Below are 23,975 nucleotides of genomic sequence, written 5' to 3'. Positions count from 1 at the left end.
TGTAATACTATAAACAATAAAATAAAAAAATAAAAAAAATTTATAAAAGATAATGCATGTAAAATGTTGATAGAGTGCATGGCATATTGTAAGTCCTAAATACATGTTAGTGATAAAATGTATTGTTATTGTCCCCAGGAACTCTGAAGTTTGGGATGTGAATTGCTACCTAATCCTGACACTCAAGGTAAGGTAAATATGTAAATGTGATCACTGATTACACTGGAACTTTGTAAAATGAGAAAGTAAAATAGGCAGTTTCCAAGTGACAAATGGATCATTTTCTAAAAGCCCTTCCATTCATTCATAATTGTAAATCTAGAGCACACATTCTCATAGAAATAATAAATGTTGGTTACTTCCCCTGGATAGTTCATAATGTTCCATTTAATCTATAATGTACACTGCTCTGGTTTGGGAGTCATTGGTCTGTTTGATATATACGATATAAGAAGAAAACAACTACCACCATCGACTGGATGCTAAATGAGTACCAACACTAGTCTAAGTGCTGATTAATAGAAGCCTCTTACAACATCATGAAGTAAATAAAGAAAACTATTGGTATCTCCATTCTACAGATGAGACACTAAGAAATTCAGGTTAAGGACCAGCCTGTGTGGTCAGTAGCTGCAGAGCAGGGAGTCAAACACGGATAGTTCAAACCAACCTTGTTTTCTTTTAAACCCTCCTAACAACCATGCAGTGGTATATTTAATCTTATTCCTCATGCTTTAAAAAATTTCTGTAGAAATAGCCAAAACTGGTTTGGCTCAGTGGTAGAGCATCAGTCTGTGGACTGAAAGGTCCCAGGTTCGATTCCGGTCAAGGGCATGTACGTTGGCTGTGGGCACATCCCCGGTGGGGGATGTGCAGGAGGCTGCTGGTCGATGTTTCTCTCTCATTGACGTTTCTGGCTCTCTATCTCTCTCCCTTCCTCTCTGTAAAAATCAATAAAATATATTTTTTTAAAAGAAATTGATTAAAAATTTTCTGTAGAAACATTTATTGTTTGCCTATTTTGGGAAATTTATTCCTAGATCCTGGTGCTCCATCGCAGAATATATGGAAGGTGTCCTACTATACTCCAGGTAAAGCATCTGACATACTCTTATATGACATGGTGAGTTGGTCAACTGAATGAAGTTCCTCAATGACACAAACTAAACAAACAAACAAACAAACAAACACTTCATCTCAGGGCTAAGGAAGAGTTTTAGACATTAAGAGCATCTATAGTGGGCATTTGGCACAGATATCTGCCTCCGGGTGGGTAATCCAGGGACCCTTGTCAGCAGTAACTTTTGCCAAGTTTCTTACTTGCATCTACTTTTGAATAATTCTTTTTTTTTTTCTCAACAACTGCCAGAGTGGCAGCAATGATAAGCCAGTAGTCAGAGGAAGGGGACCAAAGTAATAATTTCTGTGCATTCAGGTTGCAAAAGAAGAGAAATAATATGGGATATGGAGACAGAAATTATTGAATTCATATAAGCTGTGGGACTTTGGGCTAGTTATCTGTATTCTTAATCCTCAGTCTCCCCAAATGAGGCTAAAATAGTATTTACCTCTGGAGGTTACTGTGCAAATGAGTGATTTTAAGCTGGGGGGAGGAGGGAGGAGGGCAGAAATAGCAGCTATTTCACTATGTGTTTCCTGTATGCCATGCACTTTATCAAGGATTCATATGGATTTATCTTCATAAATTACATTGATCTTAGGTCAAATATAATTTCCACATCACAGAAGAAGAAAATGAGATATGCAGAATGACAAGAACTTTTTCCAAGGTGGCCCAGAGAACACATACTGTCACTGGAATATGAACACTGGCATCCTCAGTTCAAGCTTTAACACCAACTTTGGCATTCTCCTGGAACATGTAGTGAGCAATAAAATGCCACTGTTATTGTTGCTGTCCTTATGATCCACCCTGTTACTGGGTTGTTAGATGGATTTAAGGAAAGGTAAAGCACTGGAACATTGACTGGTCTAAAATCAATGCTCAATACGTTAATTGCCTTATTTGTGCTATGTTCCACACAGGGTATGGAGCCCACAACCTGGGCATGTGCCATGCTCAGAAATCAAACTGTGACCTCCTGGTTCATATGTAGATACTCAACCATTGAGCAACACTGGCCAGGGCAATGTGTTTTGTATAATCACCTAAAAGCATTGACTATAATAAGTGATTGAATTATATTATTTTAAAAAAATACTAGCTGGAAACTTTATTATGTTTACTTGATATTGCAAATTTAATGCTAGTTTAAAAATCACAATTAACCGTGTTTCAGGAGCCTCTCAAAGGACTCTCTCTTTGTAGGAACATGTCACACCAAAATCACTTATTACTTACTCCCTTCATTAAAAACTCTAAGACACAAAGAAAAATTATCCACTATTTTGTATTCTATTCACTCTAATATAGCTGATATAATCATTTCAGTAAAAGTTTGTTCGCACAGTGATTTTTTAATTCAACTTGGTGGCTTTTTGAAGCTATGCTTATGGAACTACTGATAATACCAAGAAGCATATGTTGGCTGTTCTCTTTTCCTTTACTGCAGCCTTCATCCACTCAGAATCTACAGATCTCTATTTTTTGGAAGTGCTAATGCAAGACTATTGATAGTTTCAAGTTATTCTTATTGTGAAACGTGATAGTAGAGTGGTTTTATAATTACTGAGGTATTTATAGTAGAGATTTATAATCACACAATTCTGACTAGACTCATTGGCCATCTTGACTTTTTTTTTTTTTCCCCCAAACCTATCTTTTTAAGTTCAGTAGGTCCTTTATCATGAATTTTACTGGCCTTACCGAATTTCTAGTAAGAATCATTGAATCTAAAATTAGAAAAGGAGTTCATAGATTAAGACATTCAAGGTGGCAGTGTTCCCAGAAATCCCATAAATATAATTTCTTATGACTTACAATTGAATAGCAAGTGTTTCATGTCCCTACTTCTACCCACTAAGGCTCATCAACTCAGCCATTCCAATTACCTAATATAATGATAAATTCTCAAACACAATAGATCCAGAGAAACAATAGCAGGAAATATGTATTTTGGCTAATATAAGTTAAGAAAGAAACTGATTTTTTAAAAATGAGATGGGGTTCACAAACTACCAGAGAACTAGTACCAGTAAGTTGAACGTTTTACATAAAACATGTTAAGTAAACTAAGAGAGACAATAGGAATCCCTGAAGGTATTTGTGGTAAAATATATCCTAAAACATTAGTTAGGCAGAAAATAAACTTATTTGATTTTGCCCATATGGTAAGTCATTAAACAATAAGAGGTAAGGATACAACAGACCACTGAAATATTATCTCCTGCATGCCACTATTGTTGAACAAGTGGCTATCTCCTCTCAACTACAAACCAATATTGCTAATGATTAACTTCCATGTTTACAGGCAAAAATGACAGGATTACTGTTATCTAGTGTGTGCATGTGTGTGTGCGGGGGGTATATTTTTTGAGACATACCATTGGCAGTTAAATTATATAGACTCTTCCAGATTTAAAACATATAAAAATATTTAAAAAGTATGAAATGCTTTTTACATAAGAAAGTTAATTGAAGAAGTATTAAGAAAATAAATTAACTACATGTTATGTTTGAAATTACATTTAGTTTAACCAACCTCAAAGTCTATAAATATTACAATAGGAAAACGAGTAACCTTGTGACTGTTTCACCAAAATTATTTTTTAATTTCCCTTTCTCAATTAGAAATACCTTCTATTTACCTGTTCACTGCAGGCTTTCAGCTCCCAGCAGCACTCAAAGAAAGCAGAGCATGGCAATGGGCCTTTTGAAAGGCAAAGAAAAGACTTGTCACTCTCAAACTAACAGCTATTTCCCTTTTGAATACAAACACACTATTTGAAGTAATTCATTTAGCTTTTTCTAAAGGCACCTTGTGTAACCTTGCAAGTGGTGATTTGTAATGTGGCAGGCTGTTATCAAGTAGCTACAATATTTTGCCTCAGTTCAATAAAGAACAGTGTTATTCTAAAATTCACTCATACAGAAACATTTCAGGGGAGGTACTCTTCAAACCCAGTTCAAATTGATCGATTTGTTGTTTGAGAGGACAGGAGAGGCTGGGTAGATGAAATATGGTTCTCCCTATTTAGTTGACTCTTTTCTAACTCACAAGGGATTCTCACATGTTCTGTCTGTCCTATACAGCCAAAAAAAAAAGAATCTAAGCAATCCTATATTATACCATCCTATTCAGTACAGTGCCTATCCTTGCCTATCCTCATCCTTTTAACTGCAGGCACATCCACCCATCTTCTAATATCCAGGGCCTATAGATTCCTTGCCTAAGAGCTATTGCTGGCCATCAGTCTGTTATTTTTTTTTGCCCCAAAATGAGAAGCATGAAATGAGATAACATTAATGAGCTACTCTCATCCAATAGGTAATAGGGTATGATGTAAATAATCTTCCTCATATCTCAGATTGTGTATGTTTTACACTGACTCTCAAATTTCCCCAATGTGATTAAGCATCAGTTGCCTATATTAGTAACTTGCTTGAGGAAAAAAACACACACACAAAGAGACACAAAACAAAAGAAAACAAAACAAAACAAAAAACCTTTGTTGGCCCTAACCAGTTTGGCTCAGTGGATAGAGCATGGGCCTGTGGACTGAAAGGTCCCAGGTTCAATTCCAGTCAAGGGCATGTACCTTGGTTGTGGGCACATCCCCAGTAGGAGGTGTGCAGGAGGCAGCTGACCGATATTTCTCTCTCATAGATGTTTCTAACTCTCTATCCTTCTCCCTTCCTCTCTGTAAAAAACAAAAACAACAACAAAAAACAACAAACAAACAAAAAATTAACTTTTGTTGGATGCCTTTCCTTCATATCTAACTTCACCCTTTGTTGAGATCAGCTTCAAAATAAATTACTTGCACTCTAGTATTTGTTTCAAGGCCTATTTCTGGAGAAAATTATAAGGTACTATGTATCTATTGCTAAATAAGTTTGGACTTAACTTCATGCAAAATGAATAGAGAGCCAATGTGAAATACATTTTTTTAATCCTAAATATCATAAGCAATAAAGATGTCATGAGAGAATAAGACATCCCAATAGCTGTATTCTTTTCCTCCTTATTTTCATACCCTTGGATTATTACAGGCAGTTTTAACTTATATATAACTATAACTAGACTCACAAACATTCAAACAAACAAAAAATTCCAGCTCTTCAGAGATTAATGAAGTTGCTTTGGCATTTTAGTTCATTTTAGTGCTTTTTATCAGTACTAGTTTCTACATTTAAATCCTCATCTCAGGGTCTGTTTTTAGGTAAACTCAAACTAAAATTTTGTAAGAGATTGCTATTTTCCTAGAACCATTCCTATTTTTTCTTAGTCAAAGTTATTACAAATAACATAAACCAATAGGAGCCGTCCTAAATATTGATCAAATAGTGCAAATCTTGGGAAAATTATGGGGTTTCTCAGAAACCAAGGTCAACTAAGTCCCTTAAAAGACTTATTGGATGGTCTCAGGAAATTCTCTCCCATACTGGCTTCACACAGTGCATCTGTTTTGCTCTGTCTGGAGATCAGACCTACGTCCAGAGTTAGAATTCCTCTGTATTAGGAACTGGCTCTAACTGGGGGCTTCCTGGTTTTAATGCCAATTTCTCCTCAGAAAGTGTCAGATGGCCACTCATCCATTTGGTCCAGGCAGGTGGACAATGGTATGTAATATAGTGCTCTAAGAAGGGGTTGTGGTTCTAAGAGAACACAGGTTAAAACAAATAAAATCCTCCAAAACACCACTTACATAATAATACCAGAGGCCCAGTGCATGAAAATTCATGCATTCGGTGGGGTCCCTCAGCCCAGTCTGTGCCCTCTCGCAGTTCAGGAGCCCTCAGGGGATGTCCAACTGATGGCTGGGGAGCAGGCCTAAGCCTCAGCCTGGCCTCCCTCTGTGGGAGTTGGCCAAAGAGGGAACACCGCTGGAGGCGAGCAGCCAGTACCACCCTCATTGCATGATGGCCTCCAATGGCCTCCCTCTGTGGGAGGCCACTCTGGCAGGCTTATCTAGGGACAGGGAGTGGCCAGCCCCACCCCAAACAGCCTCACCACAGTCACTGGTGGCTTCCCTTTGCAGAAGATGACTCTGGCGGGCATATCTGGGGATGGTAAGTGGCAGCCCCACTCCGAAGCTCCCCGCTGCCGCCGCCTGAGGCCTCCCTCGGTAGGAGGCAACTGGACAGGCGATCAGGGGATGGCACTGGCCCCTAATGCCCTGCTGCTGGTTGCCACTGTGGCCCCCATCCCATCGCTGTCCCCTCCCTCTGCCCACTGGCACGTGCCTTGGTTGGAATGGCGCCACCTTCTCACAGGCCCCATCCCTTGCCGACTGGTCGTTCAGCCGTTCAGTCGATTTGCATATTACCCTTTTATTATATAGGATCCGTTATTAGGGACTAAAGGTGAATTGCAGCTAAGAAAGCTCAACTTATTTTTTTCATTTCTACTTAGGAGTAGTCAAAACTAACAGTCAACATTAGATGCATCAAGAACCCTTTGCTCTCCTATTCACCTTATATGGATCTTAAACTCTAATACTATTAAATGTTAATATATATATATATGTATATTTTTCATTCACAGATTTAAATATCTCTGTGGGCTACTGTTTAATATAATGAGACATTTTAACATTTTGTGTGGAGCTACAGTTCAAAAGCAGTTCTCTGTTATGGCAACATGAGGAATTATTGTCAATGCTATGGACATTTTAAAATGTGCATAAAATTGATATTCATAGGACATCTAATCAAAACTTACATTGACAAGTAAGTATCACTATATATCTTTTGAGGAAAACAAAATAGCTACTTTTCCTTTTCTTAAATCTATAGGGGGTTCTAAATACCTCTAGAACCTCCTATAGGTAGTCTCTAATGCTACATTCACTTGATGGCATCTAAGTCCAGTATTTTTCCTTTATAAATGCAAACAAAATTGTCCATTGCATCCCTACTTCTAAACCCCATTCTCAGATCATTTTCCTTCAGGGAGCAGTCTTCCTACCTGTATAAACGCACTCCCCAAGAATTAGCTTGTCAGGTACCAGCACTGATGTATTCTGTCAGTTGGGATAGTTGTTAAATCTTCTTTGGGGTTATTACTGTTGACATGATGACTACCTATATGTTTACTAAATGACAGTGGTTTGGTACCTGTGCTCTAAGGATTAATATAAAGTCAACAGTCACTTATGCCCTTGGGCAATTTCAAAATCTTTATGTCACATTTCAGGGTGATAGCCATGCTGACAGTTACCATGCCACTAAAGATCAAGAGATATAAATGGGCTATCACTGTGGATGCAGATGTAGGTCTCAGTTATTCATCTTTGGGTATATCTATTTTATACAGGCTAAGATTGTCAATTCTGTACAATACAGGGATAGAGAAGACTAGGTTTACAGTTGTTCCAATGTAAAATCCTATATAATGAAAGCCTAGTATGCTAAGTGTCTGGTTATCCAGTCAGCCATCCAACCAATCAAACCATAATATGCTAATGATATGCTAAGGCTGCTCAACTGCTCGCTATGACGTGCCCTGACCACCAAGGGGCAAACAGTCAGCTGGTCGGCCAGTCACTAGGATGTGAACTTACCACCAGGAGGCAGATGCTCTGATCAGTAGGTTAGTTTGCTTCTGGGATCCAGGCAATCAGGACTGAACAAGATGGGCCAGACACCCTGGATCCCGCATCCTTCTCCAGCCCTGATCGTGCACCCGAGGGGTCCCTTCGCCTGGCCTGTGCCCTCTTGCAACCTGGGACCCTTGGGGTTTGTCAGAGAGCCAGTTTTAGCCTGACGGCAGAATGACCGGTCGCGACAATGTGTACTAATCACCAGGAGGCAGATGCTCAATGCAGGAGCTGACCCCTGATGGTCAGTGCACTCCCACTGGGGGAGTCCACTCAGCCAGAAGTCAGACTCATGGCTGGTAAGCACAACAGCGGTGGTGGGAACCTCACCTGCCTCTGTGACAGCGCTAAGAATGTTCGACTGCCAGCTTAGGCCCGCTCCTAAGTCAGCAGCTGGACATCCCCCAAGGGCTCCCAGACTGCAAAAGGGCACAGTCCAGGCTGACAGAATGCCACCCCCCCCACAACTGCCGAGTGCATGAATTTCATGCACTGGCCTTTAGTAATACAATAATCTTAATATGTAAAAGTCAGGGGCCATTTATACACACACAAAAACTCACCCTTTTCAATCTAAGTAAAGAATATACATGTGCAAAAAAAAAAAAATGTACATGAAAGTTCATAGCAGCTCATTTGTAACTAGAAGCCTGGCCTGCAGGGATCAGCTAAAACCAGCATTTCTACATCCCCCGAGGGATGTAATAGTGCACAAAACGGCAGGCAGGCAGCCAGGGAAGGACCCCAAGCCCGGGCCTGGCACCATGCCAATCCTGCTCATCATGGTCCCAGTGTGCCTGCCACTGCCACCACTAGGTCGGTTTGGTGCCACTCTGCTGTGGTATCCATGTGCCATCCTAGGATGATACTGGCATGCCCATGACCGAGAAGCAGCTGTGGGTTCATGCCCAGTTAGTCCAAATGCTGGTCCCGGTCCCAGTCCAGGTGGGGGAAGGGCGCACAGGAGGAGTGTCCACAGGAGAGGCTTACCAGCCATGAGCCCAGCATCTGGTACCATTGGTCAGCTGAGCAGTGCTCCCACTGTGGGAGTGCACTGAGCACCATGGATAGCTCCTACATTGAGCATCTGCTCAAGGTGGTCAGTGAGCAACATTGCTACTGGTCGAGTGGTCCAGAGGTCACTTAGGCTCTTATATAACTAGAGACCCACTGCCTGACATTCATGCACTCAAGTGGAGAGGGGTGGTCCCTCAGCTCAGTCCTGCACCTTTTAGCAGTCCAGGAGCCCTTTGGGGATGTCAGGCTGATGGCTTAGGCATGTTTTCCATTCGGAGCGGGACTAAGCTGCAGTTGGATATCCTTAGAGCTGCCTTGGAGGCAGGAGAGGCTCCCACATCTGCCACTGAGCTCGGCAGCCATGAGCCCAACTCAGGGCTTCTCACTGAGTGGCACTCCCTGTGTGGGACCACACTGATCACCAGGGGACAGCTCCTGCATTGAGCATCTTCCCCGTGGTGATCAGTGCATGCCATAGAGACCAGTCGTTCTGCCATTAAGGCGATTTGCATATCACCCTTTTATTATATAGGAGGATTGATAAACTAACACCAAAAACAGCTGAGATGTCCAGCCTCAAGAAGTTAGATAAACAAATTGTGACATCCTATATAATAAAAGCCTAATATGGCAAATCAACTGAACGGCAGAATGACTGGTGGAATGACCAGTCACTATAACATTCACTGACTACCAGGGGAAGACACTCAACACAGGAGCTTCTCCCAGCCCACAGGCCCCAGGCCAGCTAAAGCGGGTGCCAGTAGGGGCCCCCCAATCACCCTACAGTGGGGGATGGGGCTAGCGAGTGGGCAGTGCCAGGCTGGCCAAGGTCACTGCCATCGTCCCCCTCCCCCAAAGATCACCCCACCACTCACCCCACAGATTGGCCCTGATCACCAGCCAGGCCTAGGGACCCTACCCATGCACAAATTTCATGCACCAGGGCTTTAGTTTTTATATAATAGAACACTACTCAGCATGAAACACAATAATGAACTCTTGATAAATGCAACATGAATGACTTTCAAAAATATATTGAACTTAAAAAGAAGGAAGATTATATAGTGAATTATTTCATTTATATAATGTTGAAGAACAGTAAAGTGATCTATGGTAGAAATCAGAAGAGCAGTTGCCAAAGGAAATACAGATTAATGGGAAGTGGGTATAAGGAAAGTCTGAGCTGATGGAAATGTTCTCTATCTTGCCAAGGGCACTGCTTATGCAAGAATATTCAACTATTAAAACTCATCAAATTGTATATCTAAAAGCTGCACTTCATTCTTCACAAAATTTGGCTCTATTTTTTATTAATCTATTTTAGAGATAGAGGAAGGGAGAGAAGCATCAATTTGTTGTTCTACTTATTTATACATTAATTGGTTGATACTTTCATGTGCCCTGACCTGTGATTGAACCATCAACCTTGACATATCAAGACAATGCTGTAACTAACTTAAGCTACCCAAACAGGAATTTTGTTGTTGTTGTTAAAGTAAGAAAACTAGACAAAGTGGAGTAAAGGGAAGACTCTTTATTGATTTCTACCATAAGTACTCCACATACACTAGCAGTGAGGTTCATGAGATGCTTGATTTATTTATGAAAACACTTGACAAAATCATATCCTATATAATAAATAGATAATACACAAATTGACCATCACATCCTCACAAGGATGGCTGCCTATGACTAGGTCGGCAGGGAGGGTAGTGAGGGATGACCAAATGACTGAACAAGCAGGCTGTGTGGGGTAACCAGGTCAGCAGGAGGAGCCATGAGGTGTGACCAGGCTGTTGGGATGGGGGGTAGTTGGAGGCAACCAGGCCAGCAGGGGAGTCAGTAAGAGGCAATCAGTTCAGCAGGGGAGGGGGAGCAGTTGAGGACAACCAGGTTGGCAGGGGGAGACAGTTGGAGGTGATTAGGCTGGCAGGGGGGAAATGAGGGGTTACTAGGCCAGCGGGGGCAGTTAGGGGTGACCAGGCCGGGGGAGGGGAGGAGTAAGGATTAACAGGCTGGCGGGGGCAGGGCATTTAGGAGCGACCAGGCCAGCAGGGGTGAGGCAGTTAGGGGTGACCAAACAGGCAGGCAGGTGAGAGGATTGTGAGAGGATGGCCAGGATTGTGAGAGGGATGCCCAACTGTTGGTTTAGGCGCGATCCAAAGGGTTCCAAATTGGAGAGTATGCAGGGTGAGTTGAAGGGACTCCCCCATGCACGAATTTTGTGCACTGGGCCTCTAGTTTCATAGATAAGAACAAAAGACTCAAAGAGATTTGGAAATTTGCCCACATCACAAAGCAGCCAAGTAGCAGATCTGGGTTTCAAACACTAGTATTTTCACTACACCTACCATATTGTTTCTACTATAACAGTAACTCTGAAACTTTTCTTTACTACAATACAGAATAAGAAATACCACAGTACACGCATACACACACACACACACACACACACACACACACACACATTTCATAAAATAATGATTAACCTTAAAATATATATATAATTAAAATGTTGCAGAAGCACATGTCTTCTTTCAGGTCCAATAAAGGCAATATTTTCTCCAGCCTTGAAACAAATCTTTGAAAGCTAATGCATATATCTTTTCACATAATATGTTATTAGTATGGATAAATGGTTATACTATAAGCTTTAAGGTTCTAAGCATACAACAGATTCAGGCGCTGGTCTCAAGCTCACCATTGATCATAGTTTCACAGAAAAGAATAAAGAAGGTAAATTTCTATATTGATTGTAGCATCACAAATTTCAGGAGGAAATGTATCAAGAAGGTGGCTGTCACTATCTTGTTAGTTTAGAACTGATAGTGTCCAAATTTAAAGTGGTCAACAAAGTCACATGTGCCAGCAAATCAATAAGAACTGCCAAAGAAAAGTGTAGGTACATGAAATGGACTTGGAATTTCATCTAACTCCACTCTGAATTTGTTCTTTGTTACCAAATCCATTAGACATTTTAAATCTGTGTCTCACTTGTCCTATCTACAGTACCTGAAAATATTAACCACATCTTTCATTTTTCAAATATTCTATTTACTTGACACTGGACACATCTCATCTTTCCTACCTACATCCTAAGAAACTCCTCAGCTTTGTATATGACTTTTCTTCTGTCTTCCCCTTAAATGCTGATGTTCCTCAGGGTTTTATCCTAAATCTCTTTCCTATTGCTCTCTACATGCTCTCCCTGAGTGAACTCTTCCTTTCCTAAGGTCAAGTGTCACCTACATGTTAATGCAATCTAAACCACTGCCTTCAGCCAGACCTTTCTCCAGACCCAGATCTCCATCTGCCTTTTTACCTCAACACCCCACAAGCCTTTCAATGCATATCCAACTGAACTTAGCATTAACCTCCTGCTAATTCTTGTCTCAATAACTGATACCACCATTAAACCAATTACTAAGAGCATCCTAGACAACAGCCTTCACTCCACTACCTTTTTATTTTTCATCCTCTTTATTCAGTATGATTCTTTATATTTCCCTTGCTAAATTTCTATTAGCTCTGTCTTCTTCATTCCATCTGTATTCTCATTATTTGAATCCATGTCACCATAAATTCTCTCCGGGATCACAAGCTATCTGATGCTCTGCCCATGTCTTATTATCTGTCAAATCCTTCCCCAACAGTGCAGCCACAGTTTGCTTTAAGTGAAATGCTGATGTCACAATTGCCCCCTTTTAAAACCTTTAAGTGATTTACCATTGCTTTTGGCATAAAGTGCCAACTTTCTAGCACAGTTGACAAGATAAGTGTGATAAGCATCTACCATTCTCTGTAGACCCACTTATTCTTGATGCTTGCTATTTTGCTGCATCTTTCAAACACACTTAATCTTTTGGCTTCCTAGACCAAATTCCAAAATGGGGTGTGTATGTGTGTGTGTGTGTGTGTGTGTGTGTGTGTGTGTGGTGGGAGGAGTGTTAGACACCAGAAGGATGTCTAAGCAATCAACTGAATTCTGATAATATCTACCCAGAAATAGCATAAGCCTTCTCAGGTTATAGATTCAATCCTACAAGCCTGCACTTGCCCTGCTTTATAAGCCTGTTGCAAGCAAAGTGGCCATCTGTGCTTGTGACTGATGAGCTATAAATTGAGGACTCCAACAATGCTTTATTTGCACTTCAGAGGCCAGTAGCAATTCAGGTTGTTAACAGTACTCCTAACTGACTATAAACTAGAGGTTCCATGACCTCCTCTTAGGGTTTCATTAATTTGCTAGAGCAGCTCACATAACTCATAGAAACATCTTACTTATTAGATTACCAGTTTATTACAAAGGGTGCATGTCAGGAGCACAGAGAGGAAAGAGATGCTAAGAACTTGCAAAATATATCTACACTCCAAAGAAAACACAGTCATTCAGCTTTTCTATTACAAAAGTAACATTTCTTTTTTTTTTTTTAAGGAAATGGGCATCACCTGTGCCATTTCTGATAATACTACACTAATACCAACCAATCTATCTGCTTGAAGTTATTGAATCCCAAAACCTCAAAAACCTGTGGATGACATCTAAGCTAAGCCATGTTTCTGAGTACTTGATTTCTGACAATGAGTTAATCTGCTCACTTCCAGATTTTAAACAAACCAACTTTGCCTCAAGACACAAGAAAGAGACTCATAGTTGTTCTCCCTTCCTAAAAGAATCCAGCAAATGAAAGCAGTTCTCTAAAACACATGAGAAGAAAAATACCTTAGTAAATCACACAAAGTTCTCCAATCCCTTTTTTGGATAAACAAAACAAACACACACACAAACAAAAACACACGCAAAAAAAACATGCCTGGAATCACCAAACTTAGAAATAACAGTCAATATAAGACATATAGAAAAGTTAAGCTGCCTCAATAATCCTTAACACAATTCTGCACTTGGATCAATTTTTCTATTTATAAATGCACTTGCCTTTTACATACGTACTATAATTATTTAAAAGTACTGTGTAATAATGTATCCAATACTTGCATTAGGAACATATTTCAGAAGGTAAGGACAACAACCATGTTGACCTCCTAGACACACTTCACACATTAATACACAGGCTTCCTTCCAAGCCTGGTTCAAGTTGTGTCTCCCCCGCAGGAGCAGTATGGTGTAATGGTTACCTATGGCCTCTGGGTAAGAAAGCCAGGTTTCAGAATTCATTTGCTTTGTGACTTGTAATAAATTAACGTCTTCAATTCTTAATTTTCTCATTTGTGAAAAAAATTTAATGCTGATCACTATTTCATTGGTGGGTGGGTTAAGTGCGGTAATGAATGCAAAGCATGTTAGTATAAAACCTGATAAAGAGTAATCTCCCGCCGAAGCCGGTTTGGCTCAGTGGTAGAGTGTCGGTCTGCGGACTGAAAGGCCCCGGGTTCAATTCCGGTCGGGGGCATGTACATTGGTTGTGGGCACATCCCCGGTGGGGGGTGTGCAGGAGGCAGCTGGTCGATGTTTCTTTCTCATCAACATTTCTGACTCTCTGTCTCTCTCCCTTCCTCTCTGTAAAAAATCAATAAAATATATTAAAAAAAAGAGTAATCTCCCCCTTAATGTGAATAGCAATGAAGATGATAATGTTGACAATGATAATGATGATAGTGATGAACCTATAATTACCATGACCAACAAGAGTCACGACCTCCTCTAAATTCCCAGGAAATCATCAGTATATAAAATCTAGCAGATCTTCCCAACCCCTGTTATTTATACCTTAGGCATATTGTTGAATTCCCCAGACAATTTAAAAACTAATAAATTAAACATCTGATACTTCTTCATATGCCAAAAGCACATATTTCAAACAGGTGTTGCCAACACACATTCAAGGTCATGTATTTTATAGTTAAATATAGCAGAGTCCAAGTCCATGAATATTTCTCCCCCAAACTGTAGTTAAATTGTAAGGGTACCTATAGTAAATGGCCTAAAAAAATGTCATTCAGGGGTTCTTAATTGTTTATTACCTTCTCTACAACAAAATCTTTTTGAAAGTCATGTTCATGAGGCAAAGGTAAGCAATCATGGATAGGCTACAAATGACTACTTTCCCATGATAGCTAAGAATGATTGAGCAAAGGATGCTTGGCTGTGAGTTCTCAAGTTTTTGACAAATAATACATTGATCATTTCAGGAATCTCCATTTGAGAAAAAAAAGTGATACAATAAGGATATTTGCTAAGATTAATTTGGGAAATCAACTATTCCCTAGTAGTCATTTTTTAAATCTATTTCCACATCATTCTTATTTTATTAAAATTCACCATGTGAGCAAAAGGAACACATTTCAATCTATGAATATATTAAATCTTACATTGCTATAGCTTTAAAAAAAAAAACCAAACTGATAGCAGAATATACCAATTAAAATACATTTCTCATAATATATATGCAGGCCAAAAAAAGATATAATCAAATGTTCAAACAAATAAGGGCATAAGAAAGCCGGTGACACGGTAGACTTATTTGCAAGCATGTCTTAAAACTTTCTTCCCTTTTACAGTGCCTGTGGGAACAAGGAGTTCCAATCTAGACTGTGTACTTCAACAGAAACCAGAAATAATGATCAGACCTCACTTTGTTCCCACTCTCAGGTGCCATGTCCCAAAGTCTCTTTGAATTTGGATAAATAAAGCAAATAATAGGTGCCCATTATTCACCTGTATTTATCCCAGCTATGCTCGTTCTTATATGAATTGCTAGTGAAATATTAATGTGCTAGGCCTAGCATACATTCACAAGAAAATGTCATAAAGAAATAAATCAAGGCCCATAAATAAAGACACACAAATAAGTGGAGATGGGGTATTACCTATCAATAAACCATAGACTGGAAAGACAGAAGGCAAGCTAACTGGGTTCCACAAAGCCCGGGAACAGCAAGGCAATGGTTTCCTGAGTTTTGCTGTTTTTCATCTACGCTAAGATAGGTATGGGAAAGCTGGCGATCCATACACATCAATAGAAACAGACAAAAGAGATAAACAAAAGCCTTAGGAAAAGCCTGCTCTCTCTGGCCAAAGGACTAGAGAAAGGGCAACCTAGAAAAACAGAAAACATTTAGCAACAAGCATCCTGCTCCAGTTAAACAACAACAGAAAAAAAGAAAAAGAAACGAAAGGTGTCCCATGCTCACCCCTGTCAAGAAAGGTTAAGTAGGGAGCCTAGACTTCCAAACCGACCCAGCTGTTAAGAGGCACCCTTTTGCCCTCTGGGTGGAATTGATTTAAAAAAGTATGGGTGTTGAGTCCCAGTTCTTGTCTTGTGAAAATCGAAGAATGAAGTCACAGACAGAAACAATGAACAGGAACAAAGTTTATTGGGAGCAGCCAGTCCTGGAAAAGGGGTAGCTGGGGTTCCAAGAGCAGGCCAGTGTCCAAAGCTTCCAGTCCCTGTTACAGTCAGGAGTAGGTTAGTGTCTAGACTAATTAAAGTCTATTAGTCCAAGGGTGGAGGCCCATGTGGCCATAAGCCATGTAGAAGCAGGAATGTGCTCCCCCATCACAGGAAGGAATGTCAGGAACCCTTGAGAGTCAGGGAGGAGAGGAGAGGAGAGGGAGAGGGAGAGGGAGAGGGAGAGGGAGAGGGAGAGGGAGAGGGAGAGGGAGAGGGAGAGGGAGAGGGAGAGGGAGAGGGAGAGGGAGAGGGAGAGGGAGAGGGAGAGGAGGAGAGAAAAAGAGAGGGAGAGAGGGAGAGGGGGAAAGGGGGAGAGGGGGAAAGAGGGAGAGAAGGAGAGAGGTAGAGAGGGAGAGAGGGAGAGAGGGAGAGAGAGGAAGTGAGTGCCTTTTAATTTAGGGGTTGGGTAGTCTTGCTAACTCCTAATAGGCCTTTTCAAAGAATTCTGCCTTAGCAATATCCCTTTGGATTGGTTTATAGGCCTTACTGCCTTGTGACTTGGTTATCTGCACACAGACTGTCTTAGTGATATCCGTACATTTTAAAGTCCAGGCCTCTCTTGTAAGTGCCCTTCCTTCCCGCCCAGTTGAAATGCCCTAGTAACTCCGCTTAGCTGGGTTCCCAGTTCTACTTCCTTTCCTGTAGTCTTATCCCTATTACCTAGCTTCCTTTTGTCTCCTCAGAATTAAAGAAGATTGAATGGAGAATAGGGATTTTCATTCCACACACAATATGGAGGCTTCCTAGAGCGTCAATGGCGCCACATGGAGATCCCATATTTCCACCCTTCTCCCTCTGAAGTAAGGGGTTACTCAGAAGTCTCATTCCCGCTGGAACTTAACGTGTTCCAGCAAGAATGAGGTCTCCCCCTCCTCCAGAGGACACAACAATGTGTTCCCCCCCTTCCTTGCCAGAGTGGTGTCACTGGACACCTGGTGGAGGGACTGAGCTTTCACCTCCGCCTGGAAGTATCAGGGGGGTGCCCCATCTCCCTCTGCTGGCATTGTGCCAGAGGTCACCTGCTAAAAGAGAACTGTATTAAAAAGTGTGGCATGGTCACACTTTGATTTTTAATGAATCACTCAGACAGCATAATATGTGTTCAGGCTGGGGGTTAGGGGGGGGAGAGGGATGAAGGATGGTGAGGGTAAGAAATAGAGAGGAGTAGAACCAATAGTGCTGCAATGCTTGGAAGCCAAAGGGAAAGCCACCAAAAAAAAAAAATGGAAAAAGGTCAACAGTGGAAAATGCAGCCAAGAGACCGGATGAGAGGTCAGAAACATTTTATTGGATTTGGCAATTAAGAGATGATTCTGTCACCAGGAGCACTGGTTTTCTGATGAGTTTTGAAGAGGTAATCTGAAAAGGGAAGCAGCTTAGTATAGACTTATTGAAAAATTCAAGAAAATGAAGGAAGATAAATGTCAAGAAAGATTACTTTTATTACTTTTGGCAAGTGAAAAAAAGAATTCTACTTTTGAACAGTGATTCAGATTGGATCATGTTTACAGTCTGCTACAAGGGAGGAGTAGACAGGGAGGAAGAAGTTGGAGACACTGGAGAAAGGATGTAACTATAGGACACGTCTGGCGGAGATGATGAGCATTGGGGTTAAAGATCCGGGTGAACAAATCCACCTTGAACAAAAAAAGGAACAGCTCATCGTCTGAGAATGAAAGACAACAGGAAGAAGGATGGATGTTTTTCAGATAGTAGAAGGTTGAAGAGCATCAGAAAATGAACACCCACTTCCCCCAAGAAAAGAGAGGATGAAATCAGCTTCCCAGAAAGAAGGATATATGGGTTTAGGAAGAGGCCCCAGGAGATTTGGAATTAACCTTTAAGACACAGGACCAGAGTTAATCAAGCCCAAGTAAAATACTGACAAGTAACCATTGACTAAGGGAACATGATATTTTAAAACCTTCACTGGAGTCATTTTTTTTCATAAGGTTATTTATTTCATAGTTTGATTTATGAGTTCAAATTTCATCCAGAAGCAAAAATAAGGCAGTGTTTACTTTCTTACAAAATCAAACTTCAATCTGAGATCCAGTCCATGACGTCATTAACATGTGAAGAAAAATCTGGAAGCCATCATGTTACATCTGTATAATTTCTGCTTATGCTTTTGTTATATTTGAACAAAATATCCTATTTATACTCGTATGAAATACCACCTATATTGTCAGAAACAGCATTTTTAACCCGTAAAGAACTAGGCCAGATAGCTGTTACTTTTCCTGTTTTACAGATGGAGAAATTGAGAGTCAGGGAGGAAATTTTACAGTTGGCAGAAGTGTCACCACCCTGTTCCAAGTGTATTGTTTGTTTAATCAGACTTCTTTACAATATTGTAAATGATTTTTAATTGCAGGTCAAAGTTAAATCTTGAATTTAGCTTTTCTGCCAATTTGGTTTTCTTTAAGAAACATAAGTAAGATGATCTCAAATATATGGAGAGAAAGAAAATAGACAGTACATCAATTAAAGGAAAAGTCACATGAATACCAATTCTTATCAGAAGCTGATTTTAGACATGATACCAATACTTCATTTAAGAGCTCACCATGCTTTTTGAAAAATATTTTAATAAACACAATCTAAATTAAAAATGATCTTTATTGAGAATCTAAATGTAGATAAATCACTACAAATAAGTATTTGAAATAAATGTTAATCCCCATTCCTTGTGTGGTTTTAAAAGCTATATCAGCAGCTTGGAGTCCAATCCTAGATGGATAGCCAAGCTTTTCACAAAATTTGAAAATAGCACCTAGAATTTAAAAAATCAAAAATAAAAAAGCAATAAAGACACACACACACACACACACACACACACACTTAAACTTTTGGGATATTTGGCAATATTTGAGTCAAAAACAATGATGAAGAATTCAGGTTAAGAAGTCATACCATTCAGAGGACCCAAAACAATCTCAATTTGATAAGAATTTATTAATCCTCCTAAAGGTATGGAATCACTATAATGCGATCTATGAATTTGAGCAGATCTATGTCTGCCAGCAGATGGGCATGCTAGACTGCAAACAAGAATATTTTCATGTATATACATTTTTAGCCCCAAGTCTTCATAACAGTTCAATAGAATTCAGAACACAAATCTGTCCCCAGTGCCAAAATAATGTATATGCCTCAAATTACATTATAGTGCAATAAATGTATTATTAATCATTAAACTAGGAAGGAATAAAAAATGTTTCAAAAATGTCCAACCATTGATTTTGGTGTTCTGAATACACAAACACCATTCCTCTGTATCAGCAGTAGTCCCATGCTTAACTAGAACTAAAAAGATACATATAGATCATCTAGTGCAATTCCTTAATTTGACAAGGAAACTGGGCCCAGGGAAGGGAAATTCACTTATCAAGAATCAGTTTAGGCAAAAGTGGAATTAAAATCCAGGTATCTGAATTCACAGTTTAGTGCACTTCCCAGAGTAGTAGATATAAATAACCTCATCTAATTTCATCTGGCAAGCAAATTCAGAGGCTGAGTGCAACTTTAAGGATCATGCTGAGTTTGCTATTTCATCATATTCAAAAGCACCTTCCATAACAAATGGATAATTAAACAATATTATAATCAGAGGAAAATAATTATTTTAATTAATCAAACACATTATAAATACTCTTTGAACCATATTATTCCAGATATTTTCTAAGTAACAGTTAAATACATAAAATGTTTAGGCTCTTCCATTAGTTTTCTCTGGATCATTTCTTCTGAAAACAGCAGAAACAAAGTGAAATAAGAAAAAAACAAAACAAAACAAAACCAAAAAAACACCACACAACAAAAATGACAAAAGAACTAAAAAACTATTACTAATACTTTAAAACCCGTGGCCTTCAATTCTAAACAAAGCTGTCAATAGTGAGCACTGATTTCCATCCATCACCAATCAAAACAGCAAAGTAACCCATTAGGAAAGCTCATTGGTTCGTATCGCTACCCTTATAGATATCAGTTTCCGGAAAAAATCATTCCGAAGTGAATCATCTGGATCATTTTTTATTACTCACTCAGTCTTGAGACTATCTGCACAGTACTGACTGAAATGTACTTCAGTGTGCACCTTCCTTCCAAATGAATATCTATGTCAGGTTTATTTATAGCCACTGCTTTCAATCAGTGCATTTCCAGGTATGAGAAATAAAATCATCTCAACCATACTCTCCTCTAGAGATCTTAACAGAAACCTGGAAATCTTGGCAAACAACCTTTGAAGTGATAATGAAAGATCTATAATGTAAAATGTACATTAAGATTTATGAAAGATTCCAAAGCACGCTCACCTTATACTTTTTAATAAGCCCAGAAAAAAAATACAATTAGAAAATTAATTTATACCTTGTGCATCTTTTTGCACATCTCTTTATAAATTCCAACATGATTTTCATAATCTACTTCATTCTCTTTTCCTCATTATGATTCTGTGAAATTTGGACATCTCTTTGTTTCTTAGATGCTTTCCTCTCTATTTTGGAGCTTAAGGCTTTCCAAAAGCAGCGCATACTTCCCCCTACTGGGAAAAAATTAAATTACAAGGAGCATCTCGAACAGGTTCCTAAGTAGGAAGAAATCAAGTTCCTGGGGAAGATGAAATGTCAGAGAACCAGATGCATAGATTTCTCTGACTGTTTTCACCAGCCACAGAAGACTTTGTAATCTTTTAAGGGTTTCTCCCATGCATTCCTTTAGCTTGGCAGTTTTGAAAAGTCACTAACTCTAATTAGTGAAAGGTGAAGTAATCATTGATCCTGCTGTCCCCAAGAGCAGTTCAGAGAAAATGATCACTTTTTATTTGTTGTTGTTGTTTTTTATTTTCACTGTAAAGACATTATCAGCTAAAGACGGTTCTGGAAAATATATTAAAGTAAACAATTTTGAAAGATTAGCTTCATTTTTAACTGTTTTTGAATCATGTTAAGCATTCAATAACTCATTAATTTTCAATACTCTTTATTTTATGTACTGCTATGTTTTGCAATAGAGAGGTTTTTATAATTGACTTTACTTTTCAACTTTAATTTCTATTTTTTTTAAATTCAGTAACCAAGAGAGTAGTAAGCATAATTGTATTTTACCTTCCCAAATCCTCTACAAAACCAACTTGTTTCTTGAAAAACAGTTTAGTTGTTTCACAAGTTCAATATTTTGATTATAAATCTTTTTTAAATTGTTTAGTATGCAAACATGGAGTAAAACACCTTATACTTTATTATTATAAAAATAACCATTATTAAAATATTTGAAATAAACCTAATGTCTATTTAAATCACACATGGGGGATCAGAATATTTGCTGCCATGTACAACTAAGTCTCAAAAAAGAAAGCAGTTCTTTCAATGCTGATGGGCTGAGGAAGAGGAAGTTATCACTTTTAGTTTGGCTATAGGTAAGTCCATAAAACCTCAGCTACAGAACTGCACTGTAGTCAGTTTAATAACGAAGCAATTCATTATTAATGAAGCACTCATCAAAAAAAAATCTAAAGTTGTTTTTAAAAAGGCTTGTGTAGATTACTACAGATACTGTATCTTTATCAGTTAGATGGCATTATATCAAGATAAATGGAGTAATTTGATTAATATTCCTTTCATGGAGTTTGAGTGTGGTGTGTGTGTGTGTGTGTGTGTGTGTGTGTGTATGTGTGTGTTTACACAACCTTTCAAAGCCACGCAAAAGACAAGACACAGAGGTTCCCCTGGGAATGAGATCTCCTTTAGCATCGCAGGTACACAAAAGAAAATGCACACTTGGTGAAACAGTTGATCAATTGTGAAGTGTTCCCAGCGACCGGTATAACTCGCAGAGTAAACCCATTATCACACTTCAAATACACGGGTAGCCACTTTTGCCTCTGCCACCTTCACAAACACAGAAGAACATGCATCCTACTTGCATAGTTTAATCTGGGTTAATTCCAGGACTTTCCCGGGGAAAGACTGTAATTAGACCAGAGGGGATCACATCACTTCCCAAAGGCAGGAAAGGGGTGGGAAAAAATGCTGATACGCAGCAAGAAGCTCTTAGAATATCACTACATGGATCACTGTTCACTTCCAAACGGATGCACCTTCCCTCCTGCGAAGTGGAAAGATCCCTGGGAGCCGCGATGCACTTTATGGTTTCTCTATCAAGGATCCTAACAGGTCACATCGCCTCTGCCATGAAGATCTGGTCGCTCCGGGCTGCCCCCAAATTAAGACATAAAGGAGAAGGAGCATCGCCTCCTGCCCGCCCAGAGAGCAGCAGGCTCAGGAGCTAGCATCGTCAGGGGACCAGTTTCTGCAAAAGGAGACAGGCGTCCGACCCTCCCCAACTTCACTCTCTCAACCCAGCCTCGGGGTGAGCTGGGCGGGCGGCCGAGGGTCGGTCTGTGCCCAGCTGCGGGAGGGGGACACAAGTCCTTACCTTCGGCCAAAAGGCGCGATGCATGCACAAAAGATGGATCCAGGCTATCTTTCTCTGCCATCAGCTCAGGCAGATATTTCTCCTCTTCCATAGCGCGGACTTCGGACCGTCCACGGGCGAAGCGCTGGGTTCCGCGCTCTCGGACGCAGGCTGCTCGCGGGGCAGCAGCGCCTGGGCTCCCGCGCCGCTCCGCCTCCTCCCCGTGCCTAGGGCACCTCCGCGCGTCCTCCCCGGCCCCGTGCACCGAGCACCTGCGACTCCCGCCGTCGGGCTGCGCGGCCCAGCGCCCACACCTGCCCGTCCCCGCCGTCGTCCCTCGCTCGCGCCGAGCCTCCCCCCACGCGCTTGCACGAGCCGCCTTAACTGGGGAGGCGGGCACAGGGCGCGCCCCGCCTCCGCCGGCCGCTCATTGGTGCTGGTGCCCGGGGAGGCGGGGCCCCCGCGAAGGGCGCGGGCCCTCATTGGGTCGTCCCGCACGTCGGATCGCCTGACTGGCAGGGAGACAGCTGCAGAGGGGAGGGGGTCGCAGAAGGGGCCAGCGCTTTCTTCTTGCAGCTCCAGCCTCCCCGGGTTATGAGACATGCCCAGTGGTGCTGAGGAGCTCTGGGTTTTCAGCTGGGATTCGAGAGGGTAGAGAGCGGGAAAAGCACCCCTTAAACAGAGAAGCTGGGGGCCAAGAGGGCAGGCAGGGAAGGTGGGAATGAGGAGTGAGCAGCGGAGGGGATGGAAAAGCACTAGGGAAAGTCTCTCCCGAAGGTGGATGGGACTTTGCCTGCGTCCCTAAGGCACAGGTGTCTCCAGTGTGCAGGAATAGGCAGCGCACCCAGTCTGGAAACATAACGGAGACCGCGTGTGATGATGGGTGACTCCTGTCTTCAATGAGCCTGACCTACATCTCCGGGAAGCAGTGGGATGTTCATTGATAAACAAATAAAGAGGCTCCAGGCGATGTTGTTGTACAGCAACATGCTTCTAGCATACAGTCATTAGGGTATTGACTTAGTTCGGATTTCTCTCCCATCTGTCCTTCCTTCCCCATGCCTGTCTACAGAGGGGGTTCAGGGAGGTGGCTGGATTTTTAAAGCTAAAAAGCAACACAAAAAGCCACAGTTTGTGAAGGAATCAGAAAGACATGTGGAAGAAGGAAGAGACTAGAAAATAGGTAACCACGATTGGTCTCATTTGCCCCTTACTCCTTATTTTAGATGTGACAGCCTCTTCCACCAGATGCTGTTGCTGAGGTACTTTGTATCTATCCCACCTCTATTTAAGGACAGTGAAACTCTCCAGGTCACACCATTCGGGGCCTGAAAATACATGCTTCAAATGTCACTAGAATGTTTCCTCAGTCTCTTCATAAACAGTCATTTTCCATTT

The 23,975-nt window shown here is 40.8% G+C and overlaps 1 protein-coding gene across 4 annotated transcripts in view; it reads right to left on the bottom strand.

Moving 5' to 3' along the window:
* Nucleotides 1-22,980, bottom strand: part of KHDRBS2 (KH RNA binding domain containing, signal transduction associated 2) — a 461,654-nt gene extending 438,674 nt beyond the window's left edge. For 2 of the 4 annotated variants that reach the window (XR_006740033.1, XM_045572975.1), the window contains exon 1: nt 22,599-22,980. Coding sequence is in view for 2 of the 4 variants with exons in the window: in XM_045572975.1 (XP_045428931.1) it covers nt 22,599-22,689 (91 nt within the window). In the remaining 2 variants the exon portion in view is untranslated. The remainder of the gene's footprint in view (nt 1-22,598) is intronic. The other 2 variants (XR_006740034.1, XM_036415134.2) reach the window with 1 other exon arrangement.
* Nucleotides 22,981-23,975: the final 995 nt, after the last annotated feature.

Source organism: Pipistrellus kuhlii, unplaced genomic scaffold (assembly GCF_014108245.1).
Source record: "Pipistrellus kuhlii isolate mPipKuh1 unplaced genomic scaffold, mPipKuh1.p scaffold_m20_p_5, whole genome shotgun sequence".
NCBI lineage: Eukaryota > Metazoa > Chordata > Mammalia > Chiroptera > Vespertilionidae > Pipistrellus > Pipistrellus kuhlii.
The sequence above is the reverse complement of the archived record's forward strand: the minus strand, read 5'-3'. Positions and strand labels throughout refer to the sequence as shown.